We start from the raw sequence: 24,118 nt of genomic DNA, 5'->3' as shown, positions 1-24,118 counted from the left end.
GGTGTCAATTGGATCAACTACTAAACTCTCTATAAAGTTGTGCCCATGTAGCTATGTTACCTAAAAACATGAATATAGACAGAACAGAAAGATGATAATATTTGGAACTGGACACTTCAATGATAAGCAGAATGTTCGGTGCAACCATAATTTTGATACATTTACTGTACCTTCGTCTTTTTACCAGTTTTACTTATGTTACCCAACACTACTCATAAGTTACATAATCACATTGTTTTCTACAGGTTGTCAAGAAAAATGTAGTATTTCAGCATACTAACGAGAACAAACATGACGGTGCACCTAAGCTTTATACAATGATTTATTCTGGCAGCACGGTCGCTCAGTTGACGCCTTGCAGCGCTGGGGTCCTAGGTTTGAATCCAACCAAATGACAACACCTGTATCAAGTTTGTATGTTCTCCCCGTGTTTGTGTGGGTTTCCTCCGGGTACTCCGGTTTCCTCCCACACTCCAAAGACATACTGATAGGGAACTTAGATTGTGAGCCCCATTGGGGACAGCCTGATGCTAATGTATGTAAAGTGCTGCAGAATATGTCACCGCTATAAAAGTGTGTAAAATAAATAAAAATAAATTCTGCATTGGCCATCCAACATGTTTTTCATAACAATTATACTTACGTACATTATACTGTACAGCGATTTTCTTTTTTTTTGTTTCTTACTCCCTGCTTTCCCGGTGCCATGACTATTTTCTTTTTCTTTTCACATAGATGTATGAAGGCTTGTTTTTCATGGGAAAAGTTGTACTTTTTAATAATACAATTTAAAATTGTCTATAATGTACTGTAGTGCCAAGCTGGAAAAAAATTCTAAATGGAGTACAACTGGGGAAAAAAGCATAGTTTTATGGGTTTTGTTTTATGGTGTTCCCTAAAATGACATGGTAACCTCATTCTGCCGGTCAGTATGATTAAAGCAATGCCATATTGGTATTGTTTTTTCTTGTGTTTTAATGCTTAAAAAAATAAAATAAAATGTAAACAAAATAATTTTTTCTTTGAATCACCATATTCTCCACATTTTTTTTTTTATAGTTCTATAGTCTATGGACTTTTGAATCACTTTTTATACATTTTTTTTGCGAGTTGAAGCTATCAAAAACCGGCAAATCAGCCATTTAGATTTTTTCCCTCTTACACCATTCAGCAAACAGGATATTTTTAGATTTCAATAGCGTGGGCAGTTTGGGATGCAGCAATAGCTATGTTCTTCATTTGTATGTTTTTAAAATGGGGAGGGGGTGATTTGAATTTTTGGGGGGTTATATTTAGAAAAACCTATTTTTACCTTTTTTTTACTCTTATTTTTAGTCCCCATAGGACTTCATAGCTTTGCAATGGCAAGCCTTTGAGTCTTCAGAAGGCCCCAAGACCACAACAACCGAATGGCTTTTGCCATCTCGTCATTGTTCACTGGGAGTGCACCACTGTCAGTAATTGACCGCTCAGATGTTGTGGTCACAACTGACCATGATATCTGAGGAAATAAGTCCATCATGAGCGTAACCGCCAGTCACAGACTGTGCCTCGGAGTGCCTGCTGTGCACCATCTTTAAAAATACATCTGCAGTGCATGCTTGCCAGATGTGCGGAAAAGGTTAAAGAAGGCATGTTAACTATACCGTAAATAAATAGATGAGGGGGCACATCAGGGTGAGCGTGGATTCTAAACAACAAAGAAAGGAACCTCAACATCAGCAAGATCGCCAAACATCATCGAAAAATACCAGCGGTCTACAAACACCAACGGTTCACCTCCAATACCAAAGTTACAGCCGCATAAACAGTGACGTCATAGACAAGCGTCTACCCGGAACCCCAGAGACCAGGTCACGTGGGACGCCACAGCCGGCCGTGTACGGCCACCTGGGATACCAGCGCTGCAGCCTCGCAGCAAGAAGGGGTAAGGATAAGAAGTCACAGCGGCAAGAATCAGTAAGTAACCTGGAGGGTATATACGCATCTCTGTATAAACGAAGTATCGGACTTTGATCTTTAATCCGAGCCACCACTAGCAGCCTAAGTGGATACATATATCTAAGGACACTGAATCCTGATAATCAAGGAAAAAGGCACCTACACTCCATTCCTAATTGGAACATTGTTTAAAACCACGGCACTATAGCTGCAGCATAGTGCGGGCTTTCTAACATCAATCTTAAGGGGCCACAGTGTTGTCTCCATCAATTTCCAATTAGATTGCCTTATCATCAAATTATGTGGTAGATATTCAACTATACAGCAGTGATCGCTACATTTATATCTACAAATCTAAGTGGGACACTGGTGTTTTTGTTATATTCTTATGCATTTGGTTGCTGCATATTTCATATTCAGATATTTTGATGTATATGTTTTATGTGTATTTTGGGGGTTTGTTTTTATATTATTTTTTATATTATTTTTATTAAATCAAATTTACATCATCCAACAGTGTTTTCCTTTTGAGCGTACCCCTCATCTATTTATTTACGGTATATCAATTTTTGGTCTTGAGGGTAAGGCCTGAGGGTGAGCACCTATCCATACGAAATAGCAGTGAGCCACTGTATCCTTTTCATTCTAAGGCATGTTAACTATCTCTAAATAATTGTACAATTTTTCTTACGACTGTGCTTTATTCTCTTGTTCTGTTAATCCTAGAAATATATGAATAGTGTTACCAGTTCAGTGTGTCTGTTTGGAAAATGTGTAAAAATTCAACAGCACCAGATGCACAGCCTTTGGACACAAGACAATAACAAGGTCTGATTGTTCTGTATTTAAAGAGGACCTTTCACCAGAATTAAACTTCTAAAGTAACTATACAGGCATGTAGAGCGGCGCCCAGGGACCCCCCTGCACTTACTGTTATACCTGGGCGCCGCCGGTATCTTTAAAGTTAGGCTCCACCCAGGGGAACCTGCCGTCGGCTCATTCTCCCATGCTGTAGCGCTGGCCAATCACAGCGCTCAGCTCATAGCCTGAGAGAGAAAAAAGCCTCTCAGGCTATGAGCTGAGCGCTGTGATTGGCCAGCGCTGCAGCATGGGAGAAGGAGGCGCCGGCAGGTTCCCCTGGGTGGAGCCTAACTGTAAAGATACCGGAGGCAATTACGGGAGAACGGAGCGGCGCCCAGGTATAACAGTAAGTGCAGGGGGGTCCCTGGGCGCCGCTCTACATGCCTGTATAGTTACTTTAGAAGTTTAATTCTGGTGAAAGGTCCTCTTTAAAGGCTATTACACCTCAGCATTAATTTTTAAATTGCACATATTTCATTAAAATGTTTTTCAAATTTTTCTTCTGTAGTTTGCATGTATTCCACTAAATTCACAAGCCGTAAGGTCATGCAAATCAAGAAAGTAATAGGTGTTGCTAAGATCTGCAGATGATCAAAATTTCAAGCACCTAGCTCCAATCTGAGGCATGGGGGGGGCATAAAAGCCAGATTGAAAGCAAAGTTTTTTAGCGACATGAAACCTCAAAAATAGATCAAGTCTGTGGGATAATTGTGTGATGCCTCCTTTGCCAAGATAGTAGAAAATTGCAGCACACACTGTTGTATCCAGCGCGACACACCATAGAGGCACAACTAAAGATTAAGACCGCTGAAGAAGGCCCTGACTAGCCGAAACGTCCGGTCGCCATTCTGATTTATACATGCCTGTAATTGCACTGGAATATGATCATGTGATGATTCAAATTTTAATAAGCAAAGAGAAAAAACACTGTGTGCTGCAATTTTCTACTATTTGATTACGACTAAACAAGTCCTTGCTGGCACCAGCAACCAACGGTGTGCGGTACTCCAAAATTTAACAGATCCTTTGCCAAGATGTCGGCACTGTTCAACATTGTGTGTCCTGGTGCTTGGGAGAACAACAAAGAACTGGAATGACAGCATGGATGGATCGGCTGATTAGAAGAATGGGACATAGTGATCCATTCTGTACTGCAAATTAAATTGGACGTCACATCCCAAGCCTAGGGCAGCAATTAGTGTCTACACAAATCATAATAAGGTGTTTGCACGACATTAGGCTACGAGCCTGACATCCAGCTACAGATGTTCCATTGATATAACACCACCACTCTCAAAGGCTGTCATTGTGCAAAGCAAGAGAGTGGAATGGAGGTTTATTCTCTTCATTAATGAGTCCAACTTTTGTCTCAAACACAATGATAGCCAGAGACTGGTGTGACGACCACCTGGGCGACACCATGAAGAGGCCCTTACAACAGACCATCACATCGGCCCTACTCTTGAAATTATGGGGTGACATCATGTAAAGTAGCCAATGAAGACACACACTAGTGACAAGAGGAATAGTAATGCTTAGTTAATACATTTACAGGAGGAACGATACAGTGCAGAGCTAGGTCATCAATATCAGATCAGTGGAGGTGAGACTCCTGGCATCCTCGATGATCAGTTGTTTAAAGGGGCTGCTGCACTGACGACAGTGCTGCATCCTCTTCAGTGTTTACCTGCATACCCTCTAGACTGTATGAGCAGTGGAGACCCTAAAGTCAGTGGCGTAATGATCATGGTCACAGGGGTGCAACCACGACCGAGCCTAGAAGGGAAGGGGGCCCACTAAGATCCCCAGGCAAGTGGCGCTTTCAACTGGATCTTTTTTTTATTCGTGCAAAGGGAACATGAGGGGGGCACATATCATTAAAGTGCAGGGGTCCAAAGAGAGAAATAAGTATTGTGTGTGGGAAATACAGGTGGTCATATCATTTTTATTGTTTGGGGAAACATAAGGGGCATTACTGTTGTATAGAGGCAAAAAGGGGGCATTACTGTTGTATGGGTGCACAATTGGTGGTATTACTATTGTATGGCGTGTATAAAGAGGGGGCATTACCCCTGTAAAGGGGTACAATGGGGGTATTACTATTGTATTTAGACAACACTGTTAAAGATATTCTTCCGGCACTCTTTCTGATAAAGTAACAATAATAACTTTAAAATAATAGCTGCCGTGCACAATCCATAGAACCGCTTAGGTGTTTGAACCCCGAAGGGCTCTTAATCATAGCATAACTTTTTTACACCAGACATATTTAAATTACACAGAAGTGGGTGAAACTACACTCACTTCCATTCCAAAAGGAACCAGGGGATTCAGGGAATAGGTAAGGCCTACAACATTTAACTCCTTTATTTTTTTATTCTCCAATTTATACCTCTTGAGGGGATGTGTGTCTTTTCCATAGCTTTAAAGGGGACCCGCCCTGTTGAACATGTTTGAGCTGCAGACAACATGTTATAGAGCAAGAGGAGCTGAGCAGACTGATATATAGTTTTGTAGGAAAAGATTCAGTATAACTTGTGTTTCATTCATTTAAAAACACAATTAAGGGGCAAGTGATTGACAGTCCTGACAATGCTCTCTTTTCTCTTTACATGTCTCATTTGCTAGGTAAGTCAGAGGTATTGATATATAGTTTTATGGTAAAATATTCCCTAAAACTTTATACATTTAAATTCCTGCTCCTTCTGGGCTTTGAAGTCAAGGAGGCGGTCCTATCAGTGATTGACAGCTATCTCTGTATACACAGTCATAGAGGGCAGGCTGTCAATCACTGATAGGACCGTCTGCTTGACTTCCACGCCCAGAAGGAGCAGGCATTTACATGAATAAATTACAAGTTTTACTAAATCTTCTCCCATAAAACTATATATCAGTCTGCTCATCCTCTCCTGCTCTATACCATGCTGCCTGTACCTTACATTGCATTTTCATGGTGACAGGTTCCTTTTAAAAGTGTAAATAATTGTACATTTTCTGCATGATACTCACTAAAGTGTTTTGACACAGTTGAGGCTGCAGAGCATGGATACCGATCAGTGGTAGAAAGAGATTTTAAAATGTTATATGATTGCAAATAAATATATTACCCAAATTTTACTCAAAAAGGACTTTGAAATATCTAAAAACATTGTGGTAAGAACATCAAACTAGGAAGGTTCCATCACCATACTGAATTCAGGGTTGTATAAACGATGCTATCCATACAAAATGTATACAGAAACTTATCACACAATCCAACGGATGAATTTAAAAATATTCTGGTTAAAATATTGGATGAAGGCGTTTGTTTAGGGATTCTTAACCAAAAGCAAGAGGAATATATGAATTTTCCTGTGTGTCCCATCTTCCATGCACTGCTCAAGTCCCATAAAGAGGTTTTCCCCCTGCCTCTTCACCCTATAGTATAAGGAATAGGGTCTGCTATGGGGGGAATCTGTGCATGGCTCGACAATCTATTTTAACTACTCATGACTGAAATCCCTGGCTTTTCTCACTTTAGCTAATGTTAATGTTCATGAGTCCGCCATCAGGAGAACGCCAAGCTACAATGGTATGCATGTCAGGATTCCAAGGAGAAAGCCGCTGTTCTCCAAAAATAACATTGCTGCCCACCTGCAGTTTGTTAGAGCCAGAAGGTTATTGCAACAATGTTTTCTGGATGGATGAGACCAAAATTTAACTTTTTGGTTTAAATGAGAAAACACTGCATTCCAGCATGAAACCATCATCCCATCTGGGAAACACGGTGATGGTAGTATCATGGTTTAGGCCTGTTTTGCTGCATCTGGGCCAGGATGGTTTGGCATCAATGATGGACCAATGAATTATATCAGCAAATTCTAAAGGGATATGTCAGGGAATTTATTCATAAGCAGAATCGACAAGACAGCAACCATAAGCACACAAGTCGTTATACTAAAGAATGGTTAAAGATGAATGAAGTTATCATACATGTCCTACCAATCATACATGTGCAATCATACATGTCCTGCCTTTGTCTGTGGCTTATTTCTTGTAAAAACCATACTTTTATCATATGCAAATTTCTTTACTACCAGCAAGTTGGGCGGTTACTTGCTGGTAGCCGCCGCATCCCCGGACTATAAACACGCCCCCTCCTCCACTTGATAGACAGGGCCAGCGAGCGCTCTCCTCCTCCCATTGGCCCCGTCTGCTGCTGAATTTCCGCGCCTGCGACGTAATGTTCCTCGATCGGCGCAGGTGTACTAAGTGAAGGACGCGCGCTTAACAGCTCCTTCCTCAGTGTGCCTGCGCCGATTGCGTCACACTACACCCGGAAGAGAAGACTGCCGATTATCGCTGATGCCGGCAGTCTTCTCTTCCGGGTGTAGTGTGACGTAATCGGCGCAGCCGCACTGAGGAAGGAGCTGGCAAGCGAGAGTCCTTCTCTCAGAGCGCCTGCGCAGAATGAGGACCGGTACGGTCGCAGGCACTGGATTTCATGGGCAGAGAGAGCCAGCGGGAGGAGGAGAGTGCTCGGTGGAGGAGGGGGCGTGTTTATAGTCCGAGGATGCGGCGGCTACCAGCAAGTACACGCCCAACTTGCTGGTAGTGAAGAAATTTGCATTTGATAAAAGTATGATTTTTACAAGAAATAGGTAGGACATGTATGATTGCACTCAGCTGACATTAGCAAATAGCTAATGTCAGCTAATGAAAATTGCTAAATGGGGGGTGACAGAAGCCCTTTAAAGTTTTGGAATAACCGAGTCAAAGCCCTAACCTTAATCCCATAAATATATTGTGGAAGAACTTGATGTGAACAGTTCGTGGGAGGAAACCATTAATGTAACAGAGTTGAAGCTGTTTTTATACGGCTTGTATGTTTCTAATGGAACTTTAATGGTCTTTATTGTTAATTTATTGGAAAGAGCACTGGAAGAATACTTTTAATAGTGTTGGCTTTGTTTGGGACCCGATTGCCAACTCATAGAATATATCTCAGATCATCGCCAATACAAAATAGGCGGATTTAGGGTGTCTGATTTTGGGATGCCTACAATTTTTAGTATCTTTTTCATACAAACGTTTTTTTTCCTATTGTATGGGGGCACAATGGGGGATTTTACTATTGTGTGGAGAAATGGCAAAGGGAGGCATTGCCATGTTGGGAACACACAAGGGGTATTTTTACTGTGTAGGGCCGAAAAGAGGGCACTATTACCATTTGTGGGCACTATGGATGGCAAGTGCATAGGTGGGGAGGGTACTAGAGAGCAAGGAGCCAAAGATATTAGTGTGTTACACTCTGCAGGCTTGAAGACGTTATGGCTGGAAGAAGTCTTCAAGGTGGTCTGTGCCAGATGGAGAAGAAAGGCCAAAGAAAATTTCCCACCAGAAAGAATGTCACCTGTAAGCCACTGGATATAACTGTTCTGTAATCACTTATACGGTCTGCAGAGCCTATGTAGAACTGGCATTGACCACCTTATGGCCACTGGATGTTGGTAATTTTGGTCTTAGTAGTGTGGTTTTTATGCAATATTAGTATGATGGTAATATTCAGTTACTATGTGGTTGTAATTTGTCTGGTGGTATTAACTTATTGGCAATATTGGCCTTGGTATACATTTTTTTTTTCTTCAGTAACAGTATGATGGTAATATTTATTACTAGTGTACATGTTATAACAGTATTATTCAGCTGTCTATTATCAAATGCAGAAAATTGTCATATGTAGCTATGGTATATACATATATCTATAGCAATTATGCTGGTGCCCCTGCCTAAAGCTTTAATACAGGATTAGAAACACATTGCTGCTTTCTTCTAGAAAACAATGCCAAGCTAGTCCATGGGTTGTGTTGGGCACTGCAGCTCGGCTCCACTGAAGTAAATAGGGCTGGGCAGCAATACCACATAGGACCGGTGGACAGGTGGACAGGTGTGGCAACACTTTATGAAAAAAGTAGGCATGTTTTCTAATCCTGAATAGCCAATTTAGCACACAGAAATTTGCACTGGTGTTTTTTTATTGTTATAAAAAGTCATAGGAACCTCTTTTTCATGCTCATGCACTTTTTATGGCATTGTTTTAGCCACATTTTTTTGGGAGGAAGGCATTTTTCCCCCCACTATAGTCAAGGAGATGCAAAAACTCCAGAGAAAAATAATGTTGTTTCAACATACTGTGTCTTTAAAAATAACATCAGAAACAAAATACCATCAATTAGGGAAAAAAACACCAATGGGAGAAAAAAATGCTTATGTGTACTGCATTTCATTTTTCCAATAGACTTTCAGCTAACATCTGGAGCTGGCATTGCAAGCACTGGAAGCTGGAAGCTAAGGTGCACCTGGAGGGTATGACCCACTCCTTGGTGCACTAAAGCCTTCATTTGCATAAAGTATTTTTCTCAAGAATGCCAAAATAGATTTCCACAAGACATGAATGATTTTAATCAGCAGGACACTGTCAGGCAGTACGCCTGGTTTAATAGGGTTGATCCTGCTAACAAGTGCTCTTTAAGTAAGTAAACAGCATGCAAGCTCTACTCACGGTCCAGATTCCACCTGGATTGATCCAACTTTCTCAAGCCCTTTCTCTCCCAAGTTCTGGCACTCTCCGGTGAGCTCGCACTTCTTCCCCTGGAAATTCTCCAATTCATAGAGCGTGATCTGAATATCAGGAATGTAAATGACAAGACAGCGGTGTTTATCCTGTTTGATGCTCTGCACAAAGCATAACGTGTATCTCACTTAGCTTTATTTTCTGGAGTTTCTAGACAAAGTCTTGTTGAATGACCAAGCTCAGGCTCTGTTTGCAAGCTCAAGCCAGCATACCCCTAATGTATCCACGACACCCCATGCACCCTGCATACGCAAAAAGATTGCCTTTTTCCAGGGGCGGATTGGCCATAGACATTACAGGGAAATTTCCCAGTGGGCCGATACCCAGGGGGCCGCCTGAGCCCTCCTCACAGCCGGCCAGTGGGAGTTTTTGGGGATGTATTTTGTACTGCTGGCAGTATTTTGTGATGGACTGTGGTATTTGGCTTTGTCGGGGTGGTATAATGTGCCACAATATGGTATTTCTGGTCCTGCCTTCCATCAGTTCGGACCCAACTACAAAACTGGGACACTTTTAGTATTTTTTCCAGGGCCACTTTAAGTTCCCAGTCCGCCCCTGTCTTATTCATATACACAGGGCCGGTATGTGTCTGCATACTTTGTATAGGAAAGCTTAGTCTGTTGTGCTTTATAACCCAGAGGGATACACCCAATTAACATGCCATGCGGTGTACATTTTTTTTACAATTGGAATTGAAGGAAAATATATGCCACTGTACAGTATGGCTATAAAGTGGTATATGTTGTAGACTTCCCCTGAAGACATGTTGGGAATACCCTAACATATACCTCTGGAGGAAGGGGAAAAAAAGATCTAAACGTGACATTACAGTAACGTTTTTGGCCTCTGAGGTCTGAGAAATTAAGTTTAAGGCTGGGTTCACACCTGAGTGTTTTACAGCGCATTCCTACGCGCTGTAAAACGCTCAACAGGCAAGAACCAATGATTCCCTATGGGCATGGTTCTCACCTGAGCGTTTTACAGCGCGTAAGAACGCGCTGTAAAACGCCATACGCCCCAAGAAGTACAGGAGCTTTCTGGAAAAGTCATGAGACTCTGTGTCTTTGGGTGCAAGGGTAGAACCCCAACTGACCTTCATCTCAGCTCAAAAGGTGCCTTTCAACTACGACCAAGGTTGCCTATCACTACACCACATACCGGTACTTACTCATTGGGTCAGGGCCTGCTCCTTCACAACCCAGGATGTTATACAGCATTTTTATTTTTCACTTCCTGTTTCTCTACAGTGTGGCTTTCAGAGTTTGAGAAAGACCATTAAAGAGGACCTGTCACCACTTCTGACATGTCTGTTTTAGTGACTACTTGCATTCCACATGTAATTAAAATTCTGAAGCATCTATACTTATGGCTCTATATTGTGCCATTTCTTTATTATTCATGCTAGAGATCATGAATTAATTGCTAGTAGTTTGCAGTAAGAGTCCAGACCGGTTATCAGTTGGGGTGTGTCCCTGCACAGTGTGACCCTGGCAGCACTTATTGTATAATGTCAGAATGTGCAGGGACACACCCCAGCTGGTAACACCAATCTGGATCTTTATTGCAAACTACTAGCAATTCAGAACTTCTAGCAACAATGATAAACTAATAGTATGACAGAGTCACAAGAATAGACTCAGAATTGTTATTACAAGGGGAATGCAAGTGATTAGTAAAACTGACATGTCAGGAGAAGTTACAGGTAGTGTTGAGCATCCGTTATGGTCCGTGGTAGCGGAATCCATAACGTGATTCTTCGATAACCCGAACCCGAACCCGAACTTTAGACGCCGAACTTAAAACACAAGTTCGCTCAACACTAGTTACAGGACCTTTTTAAATTATTTCCAAATACTGATCTAATTGCCATAAAATAAAGATCAAGGGGGTTTATTCTGAAATACGCCTATATTAGGCGTATTCCAGGTGCAGATTGCAGTGCAACGGTTAGTTGTGCTGCAATCTGTTACTTCTCCCTGCTCACGCCAGGGGAAGGGGATGGGCCGGCAGTTTCACAACTGTTTCAAGCGCAGAAAATAGTCTAAATGTAAGACAGCTCGGAAGCTGTGTTACATTTAGAAAGGGAGCTGGATGCACCAAAGTTATGGAGAGGCCGGCGCCTCTTCATAACTTCAGCGGATCCACCGCCAGCTATGGAGCTTTATTAAGACTGGCGTCTAAAATAGAAAACGTTTCTAGGTCTCAATTTGAAATGCAGAGTTCTTCTTCAAAGGGTTTTTTCCATACAAATTCTTTTGCATCTATCCACAGGATAGGAGATAATTGTCAGATTGCTGGGGGTCCAACTGCTGGGACCACCAGTGATCCCTAGAAATAGAGGGTCCCTAAGTCCCTTCACTGAATGAAATAGTAGTGCAAATATCATTCCACTGCTGCATTCACTTCTAATGGACTAAAACAGTCATCTATCCTGTAGACAGGTGATAAATATTTTTCATGCATATCCTCTTTAAAGTATCAGGTGGACAATAGCTGCATAATGCCATATATTAAAGGGGTTGTCCCATGAAAAATATTCTACAGTTTTCAAACCAGCACCTGGATCTGATTACTTTTGTAATTGTATGCAATTAAAAAATTTGACATAGCCACTGAGCTATTCAATAAAATCTATCCGTATAGTGCAACCTGATGTTTTGTTTTTTTTTCTTATTTCTTTGACCTGCTCACTGAGAAGGCCACACATGCTCAATTTCATCCTTCAACTGCCTCCTGAGCTGTGATAGGGAGAGCATGGACACGCCTCTTGAGCTGGGATAGGGAGAGCATGGACACGCCCCCTTAGCTGCAGCAGAAAAGACACTCCCCTTGAGCTGTCAGTTTGATATAAATCTAGCAGAGCAATGAATGGGGAGATCTCTGGATCAATGTGAGCTACAGGGTTAGTTCTGGCTTGTTAGAAAGAGATTGTCATGTACTATATGATGTCTGATTTTCATTTTTTAGTCATGCAAAAACCCCCTTAAAGTGGTTGTCCGGGTTCAGAGCTGAACCCGGACATACCTCCATTTTCACCCTGGAAGCCCCCCTGACTTGAGCATCGGAGCAGTTCATGCTCCAATGCTCTCCTTTGCCCTGCGCTAAATCACGCAGGGCAAAGGCATTTTTTGGAGATCCGGTGATGTACCGGGGCTCTCCATGGGGCTGCCAGGAAGCCCGGTGATGTCACCGGCACTGATGGGCAGGATTTATCGCTGCCCTAGCCAGTAAAACGGCTAGGGCAGGGCTAAAGTCCGCCCATCAGAGCCGGTGACGTCATCGAGCACACTGCTGGGCCGAGGCCTCCGCCCGGCAGTGTGTTATTGTAAATAAAAGAGCCCTTGCCCTGCGCTATCAAGCGCAGGGCGAGGGAGTGCATTGGAGCATGAACTGCTACTATGCTAATATCAGGGGGACTGCTTGGGTGAAATTATGGGTATGTCCAGGTTCAGCTCTGAACCCAGGACAACCCCTTTAAGTATAATTTGTTAGAATCGTGTGCAGCATTATTCTATATTTACACAGCAAAAAAACACTATATTTTCTGCCAGTAAAACAGAGGGCTAAAAAGGGGCATGGATTAAAGTGGTTCACTGGGAATAAAGAAAATGAAAATACTTAAATATTACTTAGTTATAAATATATTCCCAAATTGCTTTCATTAGTTATAATGGCTTGTTTTTTTGTGGGGAGCAATCAGCAAGGAAAATAACTAATACTAATAGGATGGCTGCCATCCTATTAGTACAAACAAAACCTGTCCTAATTACACAGGAGGACAAGTTACTTCACAACACTGAGGTAAAGAGCTGCCTCATCCTCCTTTCTGCTCTACTGGGCAGGTATTATGAGCCTGAATACAGTTTAATATGATCTTCAGCTGAATCTCTGTAGGAATGGAGCTCATGAGGAGACATGAAGTACAGAGAGGAGGGTGGGTGTAATGGGCAGCAGCACTTGTATGCAGTCTCCATTACCACAGCCCCAAATTACCACAGTTTGTCCTTGCTGTACTTCATGTCTCCTCATGAACTCCATTCCTACAGAGATTCAGCTGAAGATCTCATCATCTGTGCTCCGGATCATTCAGTGATTAGGGTAGGTTTTGTGTGCACTAATAAGACGGCGGCCATTTTATTTCTCCTAATGATTGCTCTCCAGACAAAACGAGACATTATATTAACTCAACTATTGAAAGATATTTCAGAATATGTTTATAATAAAGTACTATTTAAGTATTTTTATTTTATTAACTCCCGGATAACTCCTTTAAGATTTGCCATTGTGCACCACTTTCTCTAATATATCACAATGGCCTAATAGGGTATATGAAAATAGTGGTCCTCTGAATTAGTGTGCAGAATGTATAGTTCTGGAACAGATGACAAGAACACAATGTAACAGGCACTTTCTAAGACAATTACAGATAATCAGGACACGAATAGGCATTCACTAGATACACATTCCAATGAATCAGACATTATTTTTCAACAATGCATGGCATATCCACAGATCCAGTAAAACATCAATTTAGAAAAATGCAAAGCAAAATTTACACAAGACAATTTCATCGTCTGTGATTTAAATTAAGCAAAATACTGTACTCTTCCTTCAAATAAAACCAGTAGGGATATGCCACAGTAGCATCCCCTGCTGGTCAAAGATGGCACTGCAGCATGTTACTTTACATAACACTATAGATAAGGCACTGGAGGATCAGTGATCCCAGAGTCTGTGAACAGGCCTTGTATGCCTTATAGACTATTTTACTTCTTTGTGATGGGCCACATTCACCTGAAAAACATGCAAAACACTAGTTTGTTGTGTTTTTTTGCAGAAATATTGCCCTTTATAAACAGGGGATATGCTGCCGATAATATGCAAAGTGAATGGGGAACAAGCATGGACAGGCCATCAATATCTGAGACCACTTACCTTTGCCGATTGGCTGTTCTGCAGTAGCTCCAGCACCAGAAATTGTCACTGGAACTACACAGCTCTGTCCATTGTATAGTGGAGGGCAGAGGGGTGCACCTAGCCTTTCTGCTGCCTGAGGCAAAAACTGAAACGGCGCCCCTGCCCCCCATACCAATTTCTTTACCTAACTCCTTTGGCACAATGAAAGCGCTCATTGCCCATGGCCCTTCTGCTGCCCCCCCTACCTGGTGCTGCCTCCCTTGGTCTCATTGGTGGTGCACCCCTGGTGGAGGGAGCTGGTTACTGCAGAAATGCTCCTATTAAAGTGAATGGGAGCAGCAGTTACAAGCTCCATCCACTGCACAATGGCCAGAGCTACTCTGAAACAGGGTGGTGCAGGGCGTCATACCTCCACCGATTAGATATTGATGGCCTATCCTGAGAATAGGCCATTAACAGTAAGGCTAGGTCTACACGACGACATTTGTCACGCGAGAAAAAGTCGCGCGACAGATAGGGCGCAACAGTTGTCGCGCAACATTTTGTTGCACCAATGTCGCGCGACAATTTTTATAATGGCAGTCTATGGTGTCGCACTGCAACATGCGACATGTTGCGACTGCGACGCGACAGTCGCAGAAAAATCCATCTTGAATGGATTTTCTGCGACTGTCGCATCGCAGTCGCAGCATGTCGCATGTTGCAGTGCGACACCATAGACTGCCATTATAAAAATTGTCGCGCGACATTGGTGCAACAAAATGTCGCGCGACAAATGTCGTCGTGTAGACCTAGCCTAAAGGAGTTGTCAAACACTTTAAGTGATAATGCTAACATATTGCATTTCAGAGAAATATGTGGCATTTCCTCAACCTGCGGTCTATCTGTATCTCAGTCATCAGCTCTATTTAAAACGTGTTGCTGATAAATCAATGTACCAGATATTGTCTTTCTTTGAGATGTATCAGCAGCGTGTAGTACAGTATATGAAAATAGTGGCATCCTGTATGGTATAGTAAATTACTGATAATGGTTTCCTTACATGATATGACACTGTATCATGTCATATTGCTGACTAAGACTGTGGAAATCGTGCTGCACATCTCTTTCTGGTCTATTCTCATTCTACTTTAAGATTAAATGAAAAAATCTCCTCCCCTCAGCGAACGGTTTGTGTACATGTATATTATGCCTCAAGTGGTCATATGGGTTGCAATCTCATTTTAGGTTGCCAACCTTAGGCCCCATCCCCCCCCCCCAAACAAAGTCATAGTACTTTAGCATGGGCAGCAAGGTGGCTCAGTGGTTAGCACTTTGCCTTGCCTTCTTGGTTATGAATCCAACCAAGGGCAACGTCTATGTGGAGTCTGTAGGGTCTTCTGGAAAACATGAGGTAATGCTCTGTTCATTATACCGTTATTGTAGAGAAATTACATCAGTATTGGTATATGCCATTCAGATCTCATTGGCACAGAAGGGAGGGGAATTGTTTTACTGAAAGCCTTCTTTTGCCTATGAGAGCTACATAAAACCAATGTAAGCCCAGCAAACTACCTGTACAAGGAGCTAACCTATCACAGAGACTGCGCTGGTCTATATGTTTGTATGTTCACATGAACCAAAGCCATGACACTGTTCCAGATCTGTCATGCAGTGAATGCTTCCTTACTTCTGGCATCAGAAGTGATGGATCTGGCAGGGCATATAAATTGGAGTTTATCAATATGAGACAACCCATTTAACAATTGCCTGCAGAACCAAGTGATTATAGTGGGATTCTGAATGAGGTGCCAGAGTAATATGGTTCTTCATATAGCTTGGTATGAAGATGTGTTTGCAGCTAATAGTAAGGAGGCCACATACAAGGAACCCTGTAGAGCTATCAGTTGGAAATGTTGGTCTAAAAAAGAACACATGGAAAATTTTATGAGATTGACACGAAGGGCTCCATTAGCTACCATGGTCACTGACATCTAGTATTAGTGGAGGGAACATTGACCAGCCTTCGGTATGTCCAGAACATCATGGAGCCAGTCCTCCTGTTGTCTTTCTGATGCAGTTAGGAGATGTAGTATTCTAACAAGATAACGTCCACACACACATTGCCCACGCTACACAAAGTGCTCCTCAGGGTATCCAGCAGCTCCCCTATCCAGCTCCTTCACCAGATTTATATCCCATGAAGAATGTCTGGGACTGGATGGGGCGATGGATCTCTCATGTACAGCAGCCAACAATAACCTTGGCCGAACTACGGGTCCAAGATGAAAAAGCTTGGAGTGACATCCCACGGGAGGATATCCAGCATCTGTATTACCATTGCCATGTCAGAGGGGCAGCCTGTATCACTGCAAGGAGAGATGCGGCCCAGTATTACTGTGACCTACCTCATCAAATACTCTACTGAAGAACCCAAAAAAAAGGGTGTGTGATCATTGACCAAGCACTACTAGCAGTTTATACTTTGTCCATCTTAGCTTTTTTCTAAGGTGTTCTTTTCTCATTTTCTAGCAGTGTATAAATACATTATACAGTAATTCGAATATATCACTATATAATATATAAATGCAAAGATTATTGACAGATTTGTGCTCATAATTATCCCTAATGTATGATCCTCTAATTCTGATATGGTAATGGCGGATAATATATAAGTGATCCACTGATTTAGCAAAATACCTTGTAGTTGCCACCAATACCACCATGGCTCTTTCCAGCTGCCATCTGTTCTGGAGTACTCTGTGGTTCACTCATGTTTACCTGGAGCAAAAGGAATGGTATTAGTAATGCAAGGCAAATCTGTGAATATTCATGAGAATATACCATGTCAATTTGGGATAGAATAGATAACTCTTTATGACCCTTTATATGTTTTAAAGTTCTGATTCCCAAATTGTAAACAGTTTTAAGTGAAATGGATCAGATTAACTAATTGATTGTTGTTGGTATTATTATTGCGGTACATAATATGATTCACATCTAAATAGATAATGGTTCTAAACATAGTGGAACAGGACCATAGCAAATATTAAAAAGGCGCCTCTTTAGGTATTGACACCCACCACTAATCTCCTGCCCCATCTCTTTAACATGATCTTTGGGTTGGTTCCCCACACCCTTTTCTTGCTAATATGGTATGACCCATGAAGAGGGGATCTCTGAACACATTTTCACAATACACCCCATAGCAAAGGCGTCCTATATGATACCTATGCTCTTGAGTATACAATAAAACCTGGAGAGGAAGTTATTTCAAAAGATGCTTCAATAGTAGTCTAACAGGTAAATTAGAAATATATCATCTCACGTTGGGATCTCTTTCATATAATCGTATGGGGTTGGTCCATGAAAATCAGAATACTTTTGCAATTGTCTGCATTTACATTTATTGCAGCCACTGAATTCTACAATAAAATATGTCTGTATAGCGCCACCTGCTGTTTGTTTTTTTCCTCACTTCACTGTCCACCTCAGTAACATTGATGAGGAGAACGCACATGCTCAGTTCCATCCATCAACTGTTACCAGCCCTATCTACTCTAAGAAACTGTAACAGTTACAAGGAGAGAGCTGCAGCAGAAAGGACACACCCCTTGAGCTGTGATAGGGAGAGAGCTGCGAGAGAAAAGACACACCCAGCCCCCTGAGCTGCCAGCTTGAAATAAATCTAGCAGAACAACTGGAGCATTAAATGGAGAGAGATCTGGATCCATATGAGGTACAGAGCTGGTTCTAGCTTTGTAAGAAACAGGTTGTCATGTACTAGATGATTATTTTAATATTTTTTACATTATTCAAGGAATAACCTTTTAAGTTAGGCTTCTTCACACTAGTTTTAAAACTACTCGACAGGCTGTTCCGGCAGAGGAACAACCTGCCGAAGTTCATCATACTCGGCATAGCCAGATACTACCTTTCTCTGCCACAGCCAATTGACAATGGGACCCAGTGGGGATCTGGACAGTTTTCAGCATAAATGCTGAGATTCGGCTGGACAAAAACCAGTGCAAGCAACGTTTTTTGTCCGGCCATATCCCAACTCTCAAGCCGAAAGAAAGACCGGATACCCACCAGGTCCCATTGTAGTCAATGGGTTCTGGAGGTGCTTCGACCCTATCCAGCTATGCCACATACAATGAACTCCACAGGCTATTCTCTGCTGGGTAGTTTTAATGCTAGTGTGAAACTAGCCGAAGCTGAATAACTGTTCTCTTTTCTGTGCAGTTTTCAGTAATCCTGTGTAATTGGATTTATACGATTTTATATCTCGCCTACACATCAATGTCTTGCCCAGAACATAGATTGTTAAAACTATTAACCAGTTTAAGTGGTGGTAATAGATATTCAGAGAGTCTGTAGGCGTAAATATAAAGACCAGCTGTGAATATGATACTGATGACCTTTACATTGAGACTGTAGGTTAATAGACATTAATCTGGCCAGCCTGCCAGCTTTTACTGTTATCCAGATGAATGAGCTTTACAGATGAAAAGGCCTCTATTTTTGCTACGTGTCATATTAGCCGACAGAATACTATGCAAAGGGATAGAGCATAGGACGCAAAACATTTAGGGCAGTTTAAGCCTTATTCATATCTCCCCTCAGTTTTCATTATTTGTCTGCATTACTTTTGATCACCACTAGAGGGACCCTCTGGTAATCTCTGCAGTGTTTGACAGATTCAAGTAAACTAAACTACCAAGCTACCAAAAGTTCTGACTAGTCATGTGAACATTGCAGACACAATGTGGTTTCTAGCATTCCCTATGGGGGAAAAGTTGCAGAAGACCTACAATTTAATATAATTTGATATAATTTATCCTGGCAGAGGTTGCAGTTGTATATAGGCCCTGGTACCTAAGGGGCACCTAATCTAGCATTATTTTAAATAGCACATATTGGGGAGGAGGGGTACAAACTATTTACAGATAGCTTGATAAAGGCCCAATGACAGCGTGCTGAAACTTTGCACCTGAACATATAGAGGATAAATAAGCTTTACTTTTATATAATATAGCAGTAAATTCCTAGATTTCTTTATTTTCAGTCTAATAATTGTATGAGGCCCAGTAGACTAGAAATCTGAAATAGTGCCTGGGTCGGTAAGGTGATTTGCCTGGAGACTATATCAGTACATTAAAGATTAAAGCACTAAATTAACATTTACAACAAAAAAAATACTATCACCATTTCAAGAAATATATACAATGTTAGGACAGATGGAAATTGAATGATTGAAATCAGAATTACTCTAAACTTCCTGCTAGAACTTCAGTAGTAGTAAATGGTTCAATGCACGAGATTCTTATCACAATCTTATCACTTATCACTATTTTGTCTGCATACAAAGCAAAGTTTAGGCTTCCCTGAAACTTCCAAAGCATCTCAAAGTTAAAAAGTTTCTACAGAATGGGTGTTTTTTTTAAATCTGAAACAGTTTATGGTATCTCAGCTCAAGTGGATGCTGCCATGCCAGACACAGTGCATGGACAGAGTTATCGTATACAGCATGGATGTCAAACTCATGGCCCTCCAGATGTTGCAAAACTACAACTCCCATCATTCCCTGATAGCTGTAGTATGCCCAGGCATGATGGGAGTTGTAGTTTTGCCACAGCTGGAGGGCCACGAGTTTGACATCCCTGGTATACAGCATAGCCAGACACTACCGCACACGTCGAGCATCTCAACAGCAGTATTTGTCTAGCAGAAAGGCAGCATTTATGCTGGAAACCCGCCGGATCCCCATCAGATCCCTTTATAGACAATGGGTATCCAGTGGTGCCTGGTGGTGTGCGACAGTGTCCTGTTATACTGGATGGGTAGTCTGTTCCTCTGCCAGAACAAACTATGGAGATGTGAACATAGCCTTATCCTAGAAAAACCTTTAAATTATAATTGTTGATAATGAGTCACAGCAGCTCTTCCCAACTGTATGGTCATGTCTTCAGGCCTCCGAATATTAACCTCCGTGCCAATGTCATCTGCAGTACTAGTTTCTATATGCAAATCTCATGAATCACGTTCATTTAGAAAACACACAACACAGGTTCTTCATTAGAGACACTCGTCAAACCTAAATCGATTAATGTCAGCAAATCCTCCATATATAACACCACATCTCTGTATAGAGAAGTGGCCTAGGCTGTCTATATTCCCAGCATGTATGGTCCATCAGGCCATAAATTCATGAAGCCATTCACCTGCACTTTATATAAGGACAGGTATTCGTCGAGTCTTTGATGCTTGTCCTATCAATCATTGCATGGTGCCTCAATAGTCCTTCAAAGCCATTGCCCTGAAGGGAGTAGAACAGCCACAGAGGTTTAGACCCTGCTTCACAAGCCACTGTATAAAGCAAACCCAAACCAAAAAATTATGCATATCCCAAGGCCAAGAAATGAAGAATTCCAGAGACGGCACACGTGAAGGTGAGCAGACCATCATACCTCTTCTGCTGACTCTATCCAGAAATGACCATCCCCTGATGGAGAGACGGACCATATATATATGATTGCGGTGAATAGAGCTTGAGATTACAAGGTTGCTGAGGCAGCAACTGTGTCTATCCCATTGTCTCCATCAGATTTCACATGAATAGTCTGTGCTGGGCGTCCACTGTGCACACCAGACACTGTTCTACCCCACAGCTCATTTTCAGAAGATTAGTGATTGACTTTGGGTCAGCATGTTCAGATTGCCTCACTCTCCCGATTCATGCCAAATATGAGGCTCAAATGCAGCTCTCAGCAGATTGTAAAGTATCATTCTGTATCCCACTGTACGACAAATAGGAGGAAGAAAAGTGAGGACAGGCCAAATAATATCCTGTCCTCGCAGAGGTGACTGTTTAGCGTATGTTTTTTAGCACACAAATGTGTACGTCTTGCTTTAAAAAACTAGGAGTGCAACACCATCTTCAATTAAAACAGCTTATGAGTTCTAAACGTATTAGACTCCCATCAACATGACCTTACATGTCCCAACTGGCGTATCACTGCTAAGGCTACTTTCACATTAGCGTTTTCAATTCCGCTATTGAGATCCGTCATAGGATAGCAGAAGAAAGTGCTTCTGTTTTGTCCCCATTAATTGTCAATGAGGACAAAACTGAACTGAACGAAACGGAATGCGCCAAAATGCATTTGGTTCCATTTGGTTGCGCTCCCATCGCGGACAGAATAACGCTGCGAGCAGCGTTTTTCTGTCCACGATGTGGTGCAGAGCAAGACGGATCCATCCAGGCAAACAATATAAGTCAATGGGGACTCAATGAGTCCCCATTGACTTACATTGTTTGCCTGGATGGATCCGTCTTGCTCCGCACCACATCGTGGACAGAAAAACGCTGCTTGCAGCGTTATTCTGTCCGCGATGGGAGCGCAATAGGGGAAGAAAACGCTTACGTTTTGTCACCATTCATTGTCAATAGGGACAAAACTGAACTGAATGAAATGCACCAAAATGCATTCCGTTCCGTTTGGTTGCTCTCCCATAACTGACAAAATAACGCTGCAAGTAAAGTTTTTCTGTCCGCGATGTGGTGCGGAGCAAAACGGTTCCATCCTGACACACAATATAAGTCAATGGGGACGGATCCGTTTTCTCTGACACAATAGTAAACTGATCCATCCCCCATTGACTTTCAGTGGTGTTCATCACGGATCAGTCATGGCTATATAAGACATAATACAACCGGATCCGTTCATGACAGATGCATGCGGTTGAATAAGGCTACTTTCACATTAGCGTTTTTTGTGGCTCCGTCGTGGATCTGCAAAAACGCTTCCGTTACCATAATACAACCGCATGCATCCGTCATGAATGGATTCCATTGTATTATGTCTTCTATAGCCATGACGGATCCGTGATGAACACTATTGAAAGTCAGAGAAAACAGATCCGTCCCCACTGACTTACGTTGTGTGTCAGGGCGGAAACGTTTTGCTCCGCCCCACATCGGGGACAGAAAAACGCTACTTGCAGCGTTATTCTGTCAGTGATGGGAGCGCAACCAAACGGAACGGAATGCATTTTGGTGCATTTCGTTCAGGTTCAGTTTTGTCCCTATTGACAATGAATGGGGACAAAACGTAAGCGTTTTCTTCCCCTATTGAGATCCTATGGCGTAGCGGAATTGAAAACACTAATGTGAAAGTAGTCTTATGGTAATGGAAGCGTTTTCACAGATCCATGACGGATCCGCAAAAAACGCTAGTGTGAAAGTAGCCTAAAATACATAGAAATTACAGGGCATCATAGCAACAGTTAACATTGCCCACCCAATAAGTAAAAAACTAAGGTTTGAGCTTCTTGGTTGATGTCTTCTCTGAGTTGACTTCTGCTAGCTCTAATATTGTTCCTGTTATGTGCCACTTGTACAGAGTGCAGATTTCAATTACTGAAAATCTTTGCAGTTTTATCATGGACTACAGTAGGTTAACACAGAGTAATTTGGGCAAAGATTTGGCATGGATACCGACAAAAAACACATGCAGAACTTCTCTATTGATTTCAATAGGGAATCTGCATGTACTGCTCTTTTGAGATCTATCCACAGATTTTCAATGATGTTCAGATCAGGGGACTGTGAGGACCATAGTAAAACCTTCAGCTTGGGTATTTTGAGGTAGTCAATTGTGGATTTTGACGTGTCTTTAGGATCATTATACATTTGTAGAAGCAATCCTCTTTTCAACGTCAGCTATTTTTTTTACACTTGGTGTTATGTTTGCCTCTAGAATTAGCTGAAATTTCATTGAATCCATTCTTCCCCATACCCATTAAACGTTCCCAGTACCACTGGCTGCAACACAACTCCAAAGTATGATTGATCCTCCCCATGCATAGAGGTTCTCCAGGAATTAAAAAATAAATGAAAATACTTAAATATTATTTTAAAATAAGTATATTCACAAATACCATTCATTACTTAGAACGGATTGTTTTGTCTAGGGAGCAATCATTAGGAGAAATAAAATGGCCGCCGTCCTGTCAGCACACACAGAACCTTTCCTAATAACACAGGAGGACGTTACTTCACAACAATGAGCCATAGTGCTGCCTCATCCTCCTCTCTGCTTGTCAGGAATCATGATCCTGAATACAGGTGAATCTCTGTGGGAATGGAGAGGATAAGGAGACATGAGAGGAGGGTGAGGTGTGAATAATGAGCAGCAGCACTTGTATGCAGTCTCCATTACCACAGCCTGTCCTGTCTGTCCTCTCTGTACCTCATGTCTCCTCATGAACTAAATTCCCCAGAGATTTCGCTAAAGTTCTTATCTGTATTCAGGATCATAATACCAGACAAGCAGAGGAGGAGGATGAGGCAGCTCTTTACCTGTGTTGTAAAGTAACTTGTCTTCATGTATGATCAGGACAGGTTTTGTGTGAACTAATGGGACAGCAGCCATTTTGTTTCCCCCTATGATATGTCCCCGGACAAAACGAGCCATTATAAATAATGAAAGGTATTTGAGAATATATTTATAATAAACTAATATTCAAGTATTTTTTTTTTATTCCCGGAGAACCCCTTTAATGGTTGGAGAGGTGTTCTTTTCATGAAATTCTGTGCCCTTTTTTCTCCAAACATACCTTTGCTCATTGTGGGCAAAGAGTTCTATTTTAAACTCATCGGTCCCCGGGACATGTTTCCAAAATGCATCAGGCTTGTTTAGATGTTCTTTTAAAAACTTCTGACACTGAATTTTGTGGTGAGGACGGAGAAAAGGTTCTCTTCTGATGACTCTTCCATGAAGGCTATACAGGTCCTTCTAAAAA

At 41.9% G+C, this 24,118-nt stretch overlaps 1 protein-coding gene across 1 annotated transcript in view; it reads right to left on the bottom strand.

Annotated features, from left to right (window-relative positions):
* Positions 1-24,118, bottom strand: part of CRYBB3 (crystallin beta B3) — a 32,857-nt gene that overhangs the window by 5,557 nt on the left and 3,182 nt on the right. The window contains exons 2-3 of the mRNA XM_044281434.1: positions 17,012-17,092; positions 9,344-9,516 (exon numbers count right to left, since the gene is read on the bottom strand). Coding sequence (XP_044137369.1) covers positions 9,344-9,516; positions 17,012-17,092 — 254 coding nt within the window. The remainder of the gene's footprint in view (positions 1-9,343; positions 9,517-17,011; positions 17,093-24,118) is intronic.

This window comes from Bufo gargarizans, chromosome 1, assembly GCF_014858855.1.
Source record: "Bufo gargarizans isolate SCDJY-AF-19 chromosome 1, ASM1485885v1, whole genome shotgun sequence".
Lineage (NCBI taxonomy): Eukaryota > Metazoa > Chordata > Amphibia > Anura > Bufonidae > Bufo > Bufo gargarizans.
This window is presented reverse-complemented; position numbering and strand designations above follow the sequence as displayed.